The sequence below is a fragment of the Cydia pomonella genome, unplaced genomic scaffold (genome assembly GCF_033807575.1).
Source record: "Cydia pomonella isolate Wapato2018A unplaced genomic scaffold, ilCydPomo1 PGA_scaffold_178, whole genome shotgun sequence".
Taxonomy (NCBI): Eukaryota; Metazoa; Arthropoda; class Insecta; order Lepidoptera; family Tortricidae; genus Cydia; species Cydia pomonella.
Window position 1 is genome coordinate 586,366 of NW_026907820.1, and position 16,115 is coordinate 602,480.

The window sequence follows — 16,115 nt, forward strand, 5'->3', positions numbered from 1 at the left end:
GAGAAGATTCCGGCGTAAGAAAAGTGATATGAAGTCTAGACTCGAAATAATTAACATACAAACTATAAATAAAGCAATTATTGACTATAAATCTTAAAACGAATTATAAAACATATGAGTGATGTATCTGCTTGCTTGTCATGTAATCTGTTCTTTAGTGCGTATTCTAGTATTCAAAGTGTAATATAATATCGGGAAATGCTCTAATGGAGCTTATAATGAAAGATATATATGTCAGTACCCCTAGTGTAAATAATTTCGATTTCGAAACGTGACGTACGCGTTTGCGTTAAGTCTCATTTTGTATGGGTTTTTGAACAGCGCGCCAAGCGGGACGTTTTGGAAAGTCAAAAATCTCATACAAAATGACACTTAACGCAAACGCGTACGTCACGTTTCGCTGTCGAAAATATTTACACTAGGGGTACTGGTTTTAAAAAGTTAAATGTGTCACGAACATCAAGAAACGGAACATTTGGATACGCGTATGATACTTTTTAGGGTTCCGTACCAAAAAGGTACAAAAGGAACCCTTATGGTGCGACTCTGTCCGTCCGTCTCCGTCCGTCCGTCCGACTGTCACATTGCTAAATATCTCGAGAACTACTTAAACTATCAATTTGATATTTGGAATAGTTATGAACAACGCTAACCCAGACACATTGGAAGTGTAATTTTTTATATTTTATTATTTATGGTATAAATTTCAGAGTCTAGTTACTAGGTCAAGTGGAGTATCATTTGAAAAAGCGCAAATTGAACATTACAAAACAACTTTTTTTTGATATGGTGAAAAAATTGACTTTTTTATGAAGGAAAATATGAAAAAAAAGATGACAGGAAAAATATAATCAGACCTCTATGGAAATATTTTATTTTAATAAAAAAAAATTATAATTTAATTTGCATGTTAAACCCGTTTGCGGGTGTTTATTATACTTGAAATTCCTATGATATAACACTAAAGACACCCAATAAAAAATAATTGTTGAAATCGGTTCACATGATAAAGAATTCACCCTGAAAAACCAACAACTGTATGTCTTATGTAAATTAAATAGCCAATTTGCCCATAGATGGCGCTGTACACAATTATTCTTAGTATAATTCTGGTCAAAAGTATTTCGTGACTATAATTACATGAGAAAATTGAAAGTTTGTACGGAACCCTCGGTGCGCGAGTTAAACGAACTCGCACTTGACCGGTTTTTATTTTTTACTACTTATATTAATCCTTTTAATAGGCATGCTTTTAATAGCCGCCAGGCCGCCACCATAAGTTATAAACTCTTCTCTTTCATGGGTAATAAAAACTGTTTTGGGCTGAAATGAACTGCGCAATGTCTAGACGTCGTCTAATCTAATAACCTTAACCATAAATTTATCACTAAATCGGCTTTGCTCAAGGTCTTTCCTTATAAATATTTCTTAAGCTCATTCAGCCTTTGTAGGACTTCTCCGATATCAACTCGTAAGTTCTAGATTAGGTTGAGATAGTTTAGTAAGTACGATATTTGTTTAATAACAACAGAATTCGTGACCTACCTCACGTGTCTTGATTTTGAATATTATTATTATTATTAGGACTTATCGAAAGCCTTATATCATCGAGGCGGTCCATTATTGTTATAAAGCGTTTAAGACTACGAAACTATTCTTTTATACAAAAAAGCTTGTATATATATTTAGTACGTCATAAATCGAAAATGGTGCTATTTTATTTTAATGATACGTGCAGGTTAATTTAAATAATAAGGTGGAAGTTCTTTATACGGCTGATTTTATCCTATTGTGCAATCACGCTAAGTATTCTGAACACTCAAGAGGAATATAGCAATATGTGTTTATACGGTACCTGCTGTAAATTTTTCTCGGTAGCAGCGAGCCTTGCATTGACGGAGTCATACTGCTGCTGCAACTCCGCTGAGCGTTGTCGCTCCTCCGCCAACTCCGAGCCCAGCACACCAGCCTCCGAGTTCGCACTTGCTATTCACACAAACATACGAATAGAATGAATATTCGGGAAAACTCATAAGTTTTCATAAAAATTCTAGAAATCGCAAATCTTTGTAAGTTATTATTCTCTATCCAGTAAACAGCACCCAATAGAAAGTAATCAAATCATAACAGACTATGTACAGTCAGATGCAGAGAGATTACCTCCTGCCTTAAATGTAAATTACTTACATTTAAGGCATATTTCAGTGTAGTCAATTTTATAGGGACTGTCAACTTCCGAAAATTATTATCGTGAATAAGTATTTCAGGAGTTTAAGTATCCGCTACTTGATTACTTATTTACATCTCTCTTTTGCATATTAAGGGCCAGTCTCATCAACCACAAATAACACAATCTACAGACTGATTGACGTAGCTCAGTAGAAAACTACAAATCTTCACAAACCTACGTAAGGAATTAGCAAATATAGTTACACATACGTGAAGAACAGCGCAATCAATACAGGCAAATAGCATAGAGTTCCTTTTCACCGGTTTCTTGAGTTGTTTTCTTTCTTTCAAGTGATGACATGAGACTAGTTGGAACAAGTATGGTCTGACAGGGTGCAAACCTTAATGAAAACACGCTGCAAGGCCACCTTGTGCCACCAAGTCTATAATCTTCTATATTCTTCAGTCTTCTTATGTCTTCAGCCATATTACAACAATCGTCGAAGACTGACAACATTGCCAAATGCACTCTAAATAATCGTAATAAACGTAAAATTAGTATTATTTTTTGAAGTATCCGCCTTTTTTCTTTGTGCCTACGAAAAAACATTACACAAATGACGTTCATATTTTACACTTCGTATCGCTTATCTCAAAGATCTAGTCTGCAAAGTTGGTATTCAAATTGAACATTGATAGCAGAAACATCCTCAGTATTTCTTTGTTTTGATATCAGGAACTTGACATTCAAATGTATAAAAAAGTATATGCAGCAGGGTCGCATTTAGTAAAACTGCCTGTAACCTGTAATCGCTGTCTCTATCTCATTCTAACGAATAATATTATTAGAAAGAGAGGCAAACTGAGAGTAGATACCTTTAGAAAACTCGACCCAGATCGTATATGTACAATTGTACAAGTAGAAAGGTGATTGAACTGACTGCGAAAACAAACTACAAATAACTGATAGTTTCCCACTTGATCATGTTTATACAACAGATTACCATAGGTACAACTATTTTAGAACATAAACAGTAAAGATACCATATCGATAATAGATAAGTTTTAAGTACATATACTTTAAACCACTTTAACTTGTTAATATTACATTACTATACAGGTACGAAAAATAGGAAATTCGCAACGGGTGGCGAATTAAATTGGCACGTGTCGCAAATTACCTATTCGCAGATTCGTACATCGCACAACGTTTTACAGTAGGTACATATGGCTCTTTAAATTTTCAACATAGTTACGTAATGTGCTCATTATCGCACTAGTGCGGTAATGTAGCACCATATGTACTGTAATAGTACATTACGATACAAGTGCGAAAAATAGGAAATTCGAAACGAGTGGCGATAAATTAAAACACGACCGAAGGGAGTGTTTTAAATCGACACGAGTTGCGAATTACCTATTCGCACATGTATCGTACAACGTTTTACAGTACATATGGCCCTTTAAATATTCGACACAGTAACGTAATATGCTAATTTTCGCACTAGTGCTATAAGGTAGCACCATATGTACTGTAAAAGTAGTTAAAACACAATGGATCCCTGCAAGTGCCATAAAATATTGAAGGCAAGATAAGAAATTGTTATCGCTGAAATATATCACTAATTAGCACATTCAGATTAAGAGAATGTATATCAAATAATTAATCACTTTGTGTCTTGGTGGTGCAACTTGATAGGAGATTGAGTACAGTGACGAACTTTTTATAAATATAAAAGCAATTGACATAATTTCGACATACTTTCACACTTGTTTATACAATTGAGGTATAGGTTTTAAATATCGGGCTCGACACTTTAACCATACATACTTCCCTAGCCAATTGACTTCCCCTTCGAATCAAGTAAAGCAAAGTTCACGGAAATGTTCTAAGATAGGTTTTCGCGCTCCAGAGCGCCGGTGCGAGCTTTCTAGACTGCGGCGCAATCACTGCTAAGTGCAGTAGCAAACCGAGCGCCTCTGAACAAATGAATTATATTATTATACTGAATGTGGTCATAGTACTCACCGAGTTGTTGCGCGATGTCCCGCAGCAGCTGCCGCTCGGCCAGCTCGCACTGGTCGGCGCCGGCGGCGAGCCGCGCGGCCTCGTCGCGCAGCGCCCGGTTCTCGCGCTCCAGTGCGCCTGTGCGCTTGCGCAGCGCCGCCTCCTGAGCCGCTTCCTGCTCAGACGGGGTCGAGCCCTCCTCTGTATCATTGGTTAGAATCTGTTGACAAAAAAGGAAGGTATAACGACACTGTGTGATATGCTTGATACACTTACAGGCGCAATTTGATAAAACAGCGGTGAACCTTAAGTATCATTCCACTAACTGGTCCTCATTTTAAGTTGCCGGAAACATCGGAGTACAGTAATATTGCACAACTAAACTACATCCTGAATGGCATTCTACTTGGACATTTAAACCATAAACTCACTCATTTATCCAAAATAAGAATCGAAGCATTGAAAGCCTAAAAATTCAAGTACACGACGCGTATATATATGGTGCTTACATGAGTTCAAATGCAATATGAACGTAATATTAGCTCTGTTTATGCCGAACCGGACCGATAAACAGAGAAAAAACAGCGCACTGCAGGTGCCTAAATGGAGAGTATCAAACGTGAATGACCGTATTTTTGTTCTGTTTTTGCGAGTATTCGACCAAATAAGACAAACCTATACGGTGTATTAAATTACTGCACTGCGGTCCACCAAAGTAGGGCAGGTGTAGAACAATCAAGGTTCATAATATATGAGTGCGACACGATACCTACTTACATCAATTTTGTTCTAATAACGCTTCAAGTTAGAATAGCGTTATATTTTGGAGATAACTTAATAGCGAAGTAACGGAATTTTACTAAAAAGATACCGGGACAAATGTAAAGAAAAGGGACATACAATACGCCATACCAGCTATGTAAACATTCCAGTTGTGAATGCATTCCTTGTACCCTCGTTGTGTTATGGTTGTTCTTAGACATCCATACATTATAAGTGACAAGGCCTATAATAGCAAGTCTTTTTATTTTTAACTTTAGTATCACTTCAAATAGGTATTAATGTAACGAAAAATATTATAAATTAACTAGCCAATTTTAAAGCTACTTAATTACACAATGAAATTGTATCAGCATGACAGATGTGACTTTTAAATAAACAGAGCAGGTCATCGCGATAACTAACTAGGTAAGATTTTCATTAAAAAGCAGCCAATCACAAACCATCGCGTTTTTTTTTGGTATGTGCCATTCACTTGTATCGTACGCATGTTCCCTTCCCACCGTGTCGTTACCCTTTACAACGTATATTGTTTCGATTCTAATGTTTTAATGCTATTGTTTATATACTTACGTATAAGTATTTCATCGTGAGAAATAGTAAAGCGGCGTTAAAAAGTCCGCCATTGATTCTTGAGTTAGATAAAGCCCTAAGACAAAAATGTATAATAATTAATGATAATAATTTACGTTAACGAGCTATATTATTTCTTTACAGCTTAACAATAATACCTTTTGTGAAATTATAGTTCCCTTTTCCAACAGTACTCAGGTCTTGAATCAGCTTGTCATTAAGCCAATGATATAATTCCATAAGTACAAATAAATAACTAGGAAGACACCTCCTTAGTTTGTTTACATTTCTTTTCATACCTAAAAGCTATATATAACAGGTAATTACTTTTCATTTATTTTTAGCCCCAGGCATAGGATGTTGACATTGATCTGACAATTGTATTTGTCTGCATGTAATTTCGTTTATTTAAACGGTGATTTAATCAAGTGTTTTCTGTTGAACTATAATAGAAGGTTATGTGCACATTCTGTAACGGATATGTTTAAAGATTAATACTTTTATTTACAATAACAACATACATAATGGATATATACAGAGGATTACTATAACTAGTTTAAATCTAAAATAGGCCCTTGAGGCATTCTACCAAGGATGCTGGCGGCATTTTCTAGTTGTATCACAATACTGATACGTTGTGCGAAGAAGCCCCCAGCTCTTCGGTCACCAGTTACATCAACCAGACGCTTTGCGATTTCTACAAAAAACTTGTGCGCGTTAGGACCCCGTGGACCTACAGTTTCAACGCCAACGTTGTTTAAAGTAATTCTTAAATTGCCGAATATCATACTGTCAATTTAAATCAGATATTTAAATATCCGATTAAAAGTATAACATTGTACCGTTTAACCAAACAAATATCAAAAAAAAAAATACAGTGCTCATATTGAGCTAGTTGATTTCTTCGTGACTGTCTTTTAATAACTTAATCATGTAATTAATTACATACAATACTACCACTACCTACGGAATTGTCCGATCAATAATTATACATTAGCTCGACACACGCAAGTGTTTAACGGTGTTAGCAGCGGAAGTCATTTAAAACCGAGATTATAAAAAGAAAACGCTAAACAATTATTCTTATAGGCGTGTGAAGAATACACGAAAATTACAAATTACAACAGTCAAACTATGTCACCATCACCAACATGACATCAACCGTTCGTAGAAACCGCACGTGGATTTTATTAGTCTGCGTCATGTACTCTACTAATAAATTAAAACTAATTACCTCTGGGAATACGTTCACTTCTAATATGTATATAAACGAAAATCCGAATGTTTATAAACTACACACGATGATGCGAAGAATGTGGTCACTCATAAAGCAACAGCATAAAATACTCGTATGATCTATAACTGATCGTATAATTGTAGTAATGCACCCTATGACTAAGCGTAGGGTAGGGCACGGCAAGTCATATAATCAGTCTACGATTTGAGGGTGTGTCCACCCCTAAGTCATGTAATTTAACCCTGTTTAACTTAATTGGAAACGTGCGCCTGGAAATTCGTGGCCCATTCTTATATAGTTCTTAAATCAAGACAAATAGATTAGACCAGACACCAGTATATGGTTCAAATCAAATTCCAATACAGTCGGTTGCAATAAACCGTTTGTCCCCGCTAAAACGTTCGCAAAATGTTATCGTATAGGAAGTTTCATAACACTTAGCTGGTTTATGCTACTAACATTAAAAGTCAGAACGTTTTCGAAAATGGCGTTTTGTTCTAAAGAAATTGCGTGCTGAGCCTTTACGCATGAAGTTTAGTATCCCAGGCCGTACACATAAGTCTGAAATTCCAACCCGTTCAAGAATGTGTCCCATTAAGGATATGTAGAAAATATGTATTTACCTGCAGTAAATCAGTCTTTGCAGTGAGGTCGTGCCTCAGCTGTGTGATGTGGTCTCTGGCGCTCCGCAGCTCGCCTTCGAGAGAGTTGACCCGCGCTTCCAATACGCCGTTTGTGGCCAGTAACTCCTTTCCGATGCGGGCTGTCAACTCTAAATCTTTCTCTTTCTGTAACAAAACAGAAAAATGTGAAGTACTGTAGGTAGCAAACTGCCAGACCAGTTATCAAGTTTTCAGTGGTTATTATAAAGGAGGTCATTTGCCACCCAAAGTCATACCCTCACACAATCAAGCTATTACCTTAAAACGGTATGTCACGTTATTGACACTGTGGTAATCCAACCTAGAATTTAATTTAGTTGACCGTCCATCAAATCTGGATGTAACCGTTTTGCCGCACGATTTAGTTGCGTACAGAATAAATTACTCGCACCCTGGGCGGCGTCGGGCAATTTATCGGATTATAGGCGCGTTGCAATGATTCACTTCATTATGTATTTCTCGATACAGCTACATTGCGTATAGCTCTCAATGCCAATGACATTTCGATGCAATAAAAATAATATTGCGGTTTGCAATTTCACAATTTTTTTAGGCTATTCAGATTAGGCTAAGACGAACAATGTTTCCCAAAGATGAAATAAATAATATACTTACAGTTAGTTTAGGCTTTAATGAACACACTTTCATAGGTTTTAAAAAACAAACAATCATGAAATGGCATTTGTGTAGCTATATTAGAAGAAAACATGGTCATAATTGATTTTACGCTTTTAAGGTGACAAAAAAACTCTTCTGAAGCGAAATGATTTTCCCAAGTTGTAACATCATACTGTTTCATAGTTCCTGTTCTTTCTAAACTTGTCAGACATTTTTTTTGTTTCATTCCACTACCGTTTTTTTTTTTAATCAGAGGGGGCAACTATGTTTAATCGTATCAATCATTGCCAGTCTGTATCGCAATAATTATACGGATAACTATCAAATTGTCATTAATTGGAATTTGAAACGTCGGCATGAGCTGATATTAGAAGATAGAACAAACGTGAGTGTTGTTAATCAGTCAAGAAAAAGTCGTGCTTTCGAACCATTGACTTTATACTGGATTTTATACATATCAGATCAGAATCATACAACGCATGTCCTCTTTTTTCGTGCTTAGATAAAGAAGGTTCAAACGGGGTTAGAAGCTTAGAACTGTTTGCCTCGCACCACTTTCGTAGAAAAATATCCTAAACCTCAGTGGCAAGATGATAGATAACACCATGTCCAATAAAGGCTATAGAAATCGAGGGGACCCAATTTGGGTCCTAATTGTACCGTATATTGTAAACTGTGTGAGGTGTGCAATAAGAGTGATATTGTATCGTATTGTATTGTACAGCAAAATACTCAAAACCAGGCAAATCTCAGTTCGTAAAATACTTAGTTTTACCGAGCACATTTCAGTCCGTAAGTGAAAACTTGTAACACCTACCTACATGAGGTATGCATAAGTACACATAACAATTATAGCATGAAAACACGCAGAAAACAATGGGTACTTACTTCTTCCAAGAGCCGTGTTACTGCTTCGATGTCATTGTAGGTTTTTGTCATTTGGCTCACCCTGTTGCTGCATAGAACTGTGGACAAACGTACATTTTAAACTTTAATTATTATACCATAGACATTCAATACGAGTAATGGCATATAGTTACCAATACTCCTTCTTTCAGTACAAGACCAAAAATATTTATACAATGTAAAAATAACCAAGAGAAGAGACCAAAATAATGAATTATTTTTGCTTACTATATTTGTTTTATTGCTCTGACTATATACCTCACCTAAAATGAAACCTTCACTTTTTACATAATATATTATAGGTAATCAAATACATTTGGAAATCTGGAAACGTAATTAATCAAGCGAAACATTTGAAATAATTATGCACATCAAATATACTTTGCCAATATTTATCCTACCTATTATATGCTAGGTTATAAATAGCCAACTTCTAGACGTTGATTTCAATTTATTATAAAACACATAAATCTTACCAACGCTCATAACTTCACCGTTTTATTAGAAAACGCGTTCTAACCAGTAGTGCACCAACTACTATTGTAGACAGGATAGTAAACTGTCACACTTCTTCATCCGATAAAAAAGCAAAACAAACCAAGATCACAATACTATTGTCCCAAAACCGTGCGTACTGTTTTACAAGTGGAACGCACGCAAGCGTAAACACAGAATGATGATGGATTTTTCATGGCTTGCTAACCGGCATCGAGAGATAAGATATGATAAACAATTATTTAAATAGCTATATAAATAGATCGACACGGTATTGATACTGACCAGCATTATAGAGATCGGCGCGTGGCGTATTCATTGAAACGGTTCAATGAAGCGATGCACTACAGCACCACACTGTTACATTATTCGTGAGGATAGTTCTAAAATATCGGAGGTGTTTCATCGATATGGAATCCGTAGCGACAAACACTAGCGCGGGGCGACCGAACAAGCTGGCGACTACGCCAGGCTGCCGACGCGGAGGGCGAGCAAAACAAACTGTTTTACTCGATTGTCTACACATGTGGGAAAAATCAAGTACCCAGCAATAGAGACAACAGACGATGGAGTAGATAGGTACTTGATCGCATAATAGTACTGATAAAAAGCTACCTTCAGTACATTAACATTTATTATTATTTAACATCTATTAAATAGCATGCCGAATTGATAAACTTAGATTAAAAACGGATACAACTTCGTTGAGTATGTTAATCCATTTGTTAACTAGGTAACACTGATTGTTTATTCCGTAACAGAAGCATATAAGAATTTGTACAATACCTTGCCACAAGCAAAAGTGCAATATAATTTTATTTCAAAAATAAAAAGGTAGCAAACTTGCTTTCTAAGTATGGGAACAGAATAACGAGGGTATTGAATGGTGGATGTGCTTTTTCTCATTGTTACTTAACTCCAAGATTACAACGGATATCGATTGTGATGCACTGGCTGTCTCACACGACGCAAACACACACTTTTTACCAACCATTTCCCGTATTCGATTCAGTATAGGTACAATGCTGTCATGTAATTCAAACAAGCACATGCGACAGCCATTATTATGGTATAATTCAATGGTAATCATGTAATTTAAGTATGTCTATATACACTACAGACGTTATCACGTAGTCTATCAATCTAAGTGAACCCGAACAAATAAGATAGTCGGTCAAGGTAATTAAACATTTTAAACGCCCTTTATACTCAAGCAACATAATAAGCATTTGTTCGATGTCTCAGCGTTAAAAAAATATTGAAAGCATTAAAATGTTAAAGCACATTAGCAGTGTCGCAAATGGCATGAACAAGCGAACGAAGGTAGATTTCCAGGAGACGACACGATTCCTATCATTCGAGAAATTAAGTGAAATGTAACCATAAAACGATGGACACTTATCTTCAGATGGAATGTACGATAGTTTTCCAACTACCTGCAGCAGCAAATTTTAATGTGGGTAAACTATCTATATGAGCTATGCTATGTGATGGCCGACGATGTTGCTCATACCTCGGTCAAGGAGCAACGTCCTGATCACACGGAAGTAGAGCCTCCCGAACCTGTCCCTCGCCACGTGGTAGAGGAAGTCCGGGTACTCGCCGAGGCACTCGCGCAGCTCGACGTCGGGCAGGAAGCTGAGCTCCTGGAAGAGCTCGCGGTCGAAGCCGGGCGGCGGCGAGGCGCGCGCGCCCGCGCACCCCGCGCCCTCAGAGCCCTCCGCCGTGACGGGCCCCCAAACCGACCATCGGGGGCTGCCTTCCCCGATCCATTCACTTTCAGTATCTTACACTAAGTACACTAATCAACTCTCACTGTCTGTCTCTCAATGCCAATAATAACTTTGTGTCTATGTAAGTCAAACGCGAATTCATATTCACGCCCGACTAAAGTATATGGCTGGAAATACCGCCTGGAAAACGTCCGCCCTATATGATTTCAAAGGCCGTCTGACGTCCAACGATGGGCGTATAAATAGTTGCACTAAAACAGAAACCACACTGAGCCGCAGGTAACGTGGCTTCATATTTTAAAACGATCCTAACGTGTTAATCATGAAGAGCACTGATAAGATAATTTAAAGCACAAACGTGTGTTCACTAAATATTAATAAAATACAATGTAAGTCGTGAGATTTTAAAAGCCTAGTATTGATTATGCCTAAAAATGAGGGCAAAGCAAGGCGCGCCAGCACTCGCCCACGGTATAATGAAAGTGGCCAGATTAAATTACCAGCACACTGATTTTTGATAGCTGTCACAATTTAATTTTACTGTAAACGCAATACGTAACTATGATTAATAAAGCAACTATTTTAACCAATACATTTATTTTATTATGGTATTTGTTTGTGGTATGGTGGTTTTTATTATGGTATTATATGTTGTGTATTAACGAGTATTAATTAGGATAACAAGATTAACTTACGGCATAGCTAACTTGAAAGATACCTTAAGTAATTATGAATAGTATGAAGAATTACTCAATAAACGCTAAGATACTCGCGATACGGTAAACAATAGAAAATAAATAAACATTATTTTCCCGCCATGACCATATAGGTGGGTTATAGGATATGCGATAAATTAGCTTTATTTATTATTAATTATTTTGCTACTACCACTATTACTTTCGTATTGTTATGTCTTAGCAAGTAAAATAAGTGTTTTATTTTCTTTATTTATAAATACCTACATTCAGAATTACTTCCTACTTTAAATTATTTAACATAGCCAATTGGAAATCTTTTCAACTGTCAAGTATGATCATATACATATTTAGTCAAGAAGAGTTTAACATCGGTTTAAAGTACTTTGTGGAACTAATTAAATTGTTTACCTCTTCCTACTCAGTACTAATAGAAAACAAGGCAATTTGCTAGTTTCACGGACAACTAGAATTCTCAGTAATTAACTTAATGGCTTATTTTGTCCAGAACGTCAGTGAATAAATATTGCATCTGAACAAGACAACACGTCCATATGTAAAATATGTTTCAGGTGTCGTGTCCAACACATTAGGAGTGACCACGAAACGTGGCCTTGAAGTCGCACATTACCAAAGAATCATCTAATAAATACATAGTTACCTACTCCACCAATTGATAGAAAACTATTGAAGGAAGATTTCCAGGTTTCATAATCATAATAACCTATTCATTTGAAAAATGACAGGAGCATGATGCAACCAGTAATTAACGTTTAAAAAAGCTATTGTTTTACGTGATTAAACAATTTATAAATCAGGAAAACACAATTAGAGCCGATTCATAGGGCGTTTTCAGATTAGCGTTTTATACGCACCTATTTAAATATAGCGCGCGTATAAGCGCGTAACGCCGAAACGACTGCACACCCGCAGAAAAATACGCTAGTCTGAAACCACCCATAAGTTAGGAAAACTATTTTGACCATATGAAAATATTTCCTGTTTTAATGCTGTTAACAATTTCAGGGGACGGGACATACTTATAACATTATGTTATAAATATAAAGTAAGTACATATTATATAAGGGTGGTTGGCCATGTCTTATTTTCCTTACAAGGGAGTGGGAGAGGTCAAAATAGGAGGTAATAAATTAATGAATAGCGTCGAATATCCCGATGCCTCGGAATATATACTGGGTATACGTGGGAAAACCTAAAATACATTTAACTCAGACAACAATAGCCATTGCAATGGCTATTGGTTACCGTAAAGTTTTTGCACAACGCGAATTGCCCATGAAATTGGCAAAGCTGTTGGGCCTATAAGGTCGACGACGCGCGCACGTGATTCAGCGTGACGTCACGCAGCCTTGCGCACTGCGCTTGTCTAGTTCCAGTCTATGGGACCTTTCACATACGTGATAGACCAAATTGAACAGCTGCTAAGTAAAGCTACGACATCAGAGTCGTCCGATTACGTTGCTACAAAACCTACCGTAACACCTTACCGTTATTGGACGTATACAATTATTTTATGACGGCTTTATAATCTTTATCTGCATCTAACCTTTAAATTTTCATCGAATGGGCGCTTGCAGGGTTAACCTTTATAATATGATAAAATCCTAGCACTCCCTTTCAGTGACCTTATCAAGTTATCACCGTACATTCGCTTGGGCAAGTATTTGAACTGCATTTAAATATCGTGATAGGTCGTTGCAAAACTAGACGGCTTAAGTTAATAAATAGCAGTTCGTGGCATTTAAACCTTACTCTGCGTTACATTACTTAGATTTACGATAGCGTGATTGTAGAGAATTCTATATACCTAACCTAGTCTTGCAACCGATAGAACATTTTTCCTCGGCAATAGAAAAACTTGACCTTCAGCGAATCGCGTCATGATTTTTTTCATAAGCGAAGTCACGATACTATGCCGTACTAACAACTTTTTTCAACTTCTTTCCTTGGTTAAAATTCATTAATTCAGTGACACTGCCACTTGGCACGAATAATAAAAGAAGCAAAGGAAAATACAATCATTTCGGTAGACTATGTCTTGTAACTACGCAGCAAGAAAGGCGGCAGAGTGAGTTTTCCCCGGCTCCCACCATTTTCTTAGATCGCCTCGCATTTTATCAAGGTTAAGACATGATAGCAACCTTGACCCATATTCTTCAATTTCGCTGAGCAAATATTACGGAGCGGTGTAAAAAAGAAATACATTTGACGACTATAAAATAAATTGGTTCGTGTAATCGCTTGAAATAATATCCAATCTATTTGACGCTAATCTGCTTCCACGCTACGGCGGAGCGGTGATATTAGCGCACGTAGTGACAGTAATTTTAATTAAGCTATTCGTATAAATTAAAGTAGGTAGTAATAATATACATCGGTGGTATTTGGATTTTTAGAACTTTATGATATCACGAAAAGAAAATATTGCATTTAATTTTTCGATCAAATTTGGAAATAGTAATAATGTTGTAACCTATCATTAACATTCGTATATAATATATATATATATATATAATTATGAACTCCGTGAATTTACCTCTACCTACAGGTCACAGTTACACATCACTTATGCAACAGATACTTCGAAAACAAAAAAAGGGTAGATATGATTAGTATTCCTCATTTTTGTGTAGATTTCTTACGACATTGAACCCTTTAAGTTCGCTCATTATTCTGCAGTCGTTCTAAACTAAATCGATTAGTATTGTGGTCATCACACTCATCACTTTATGAGTCATCCATGCGTAAAGCGGGCTATATCTATTATTTTTTTCAAACAACGAGTAACATCGTCAATTAACTGACAGTTCTCGATGACGACAACACAGCGAGAGGTTATCACTTATCAGTCACTACTCAAGTTCACATAAAACCACTAAACTTCAGTTGTAACACAAATCCACCGGTAAGACACATCTGTAAACTTAAAACAAGGCGATTTCTTTTAGTAACGGTCTCGGCATTTGAGGCCAGTAACTTTCACGATCAAGTGCAGGCGTCTGCAGCTAGCAGCACGCAATGAATTCACGAGCGATTTACATTTTGACCACGGGCGAGCCTACGTCCACTTCCGCGCGAGCCATAACAATAACTGGCTACGAGTATAAGTAACGGGCGGAACGAATCGAATCGCGATAATGTAACTTGACGTGCCAAACTGTTGGCATAACACGGGCACCGCGCATGTCATACCTACGACAAGCAAGTAAATAATAAAGACTGCTAATCTACATAAAAAGTGGCGTACCTCATCGTCGGTTAAGTCAGTGACATACGGCTAAAGGGGACGATATCGGCCTGTCAGTTATTCGCGATTGTCAGCCTTTGCGAATAACTGACAGGCCGATATCGTCCGGCGAACTGGTAATCAGTGAGTCACTTAACTGTGGCTGGCTTGCGTTAGTAGCAAATCCAAAACACTAATCAATGTATAAATAGGCAATGCTTAACCCGCAGCCACACTTACCCGTATTGACCTTATATAGTCTTAAGATTAAAAGTCCCTAAATAAATAAAAGAAAAAATCGTTGTCTGTAAAATCAGTTTACGGAAGATAATTTTGCGTGATAACGTCATAAGAAAACATTGATGAAAAACTGCATACTTTTATTTATGAATTGAATTGAATTATTATCACAGAATTATCATTATTTTGTATAATACAAAGAAGGAGTTACCATGGAGATCTGTCCACAACGTGGCCGTAACGTCACCATGGAGACCTGTCCACAACGTTACCATGGAGATCTGTCCACATTTCGCCACATCTGGTGTGCTCTCTTAGACAGACAAAATAGTCCAACACCGTCTAGTGTGCTGTTTGAGAAATTTGACGCGCGAGTTTGTTTGTCTTTTTTATCTACATATTTGTCTCTTGTACGTAAGACAGGTCGCCGGTGATTGGAGCCGGGCTACTAGTCAACCTGCCTGCAGTCAAGTGAGCTATGAATTATTAATGCGCTGAATTTAATTCTTGCTTCAGCAATTAGCATTTGAAAGTATTAGACAGAATCCACTATATCTATAATATAATTAAGTCTGGTTTTGCTTGCCTGATGTAGAATTTGCTATCGATTGCATTATTTACTAAGCTTAACCGGTTCCGAATGCAAGATTTTAATGTAAATTTCTAGTATGGTTATTTTTTATGGTACTACTTTAGGGCTTTTGCCTCCTAAGTGAGACTAGATACAATATAGAGATGAAATGGGGGAGGGG

At 36.9% G+C, this 16,115-nt stretch overlaps 1 protein-coding gene and 1 long non-coding RNA gene across 8 annotated transcripts in view; both read right to left on the bottom strand.

The window, feature by feature from the left end:
• The window catches only part of LOC133533555 (trafficking kinesin-binding protein milt-like), a 54,819-nt gene that overhangs the window by 13,553 nt on the left and 25,151 nt on the right, over positions 1-16,115 (bottom strand). For 5 of the 7 annotated variants that reach the window (XM_061872552.1, XM_061872548.1, XM_061872547.1 and 2 more), the window contains 4 exons: positions 8,936-9,012; positions 7,391-7,555; positions 4,199-4,397; positions 1,856-1,986 (listed from right to left, as the gene is read on the bottom strand). In XM_061872552.1, the coding sequence (XP_061728536.1) occupies positions 1,856-1,986; positions 4,199-4,397; positions 7,391-7,555; positions 8,936-8,986 (546 nt within the window). In that variant the 5' untranslated portion in view covers positions 8,987-9,012. Of the gene's footprint in view, positions 1-1,855; positions 1,987-4,198; positions 4,398-7,390; positions 7,556-8,935; positions 9,013-9,733; positions 9,987-10,961; positions 11,203-16,115 lie in introns of those variants that run through there. The other 2 variants (XM_061872553.1, XM_061872550.1) reach the window with 2 other exon arrangements.
• LOC133533557 (uncharacterized) lies at positions 11,231-15,026 on the bottom strand. The gene is made up of 3 exons (XR_009801897.1): positions 14,937-15,026; positions 14,434-14,820; positions 11,231-11,432 (listed from the first exon to the last, which is right to left on the bottom strand). It is a non-coding gene; the product is annotated as an uncharacterized LOC133533557 (long non-coding RNA).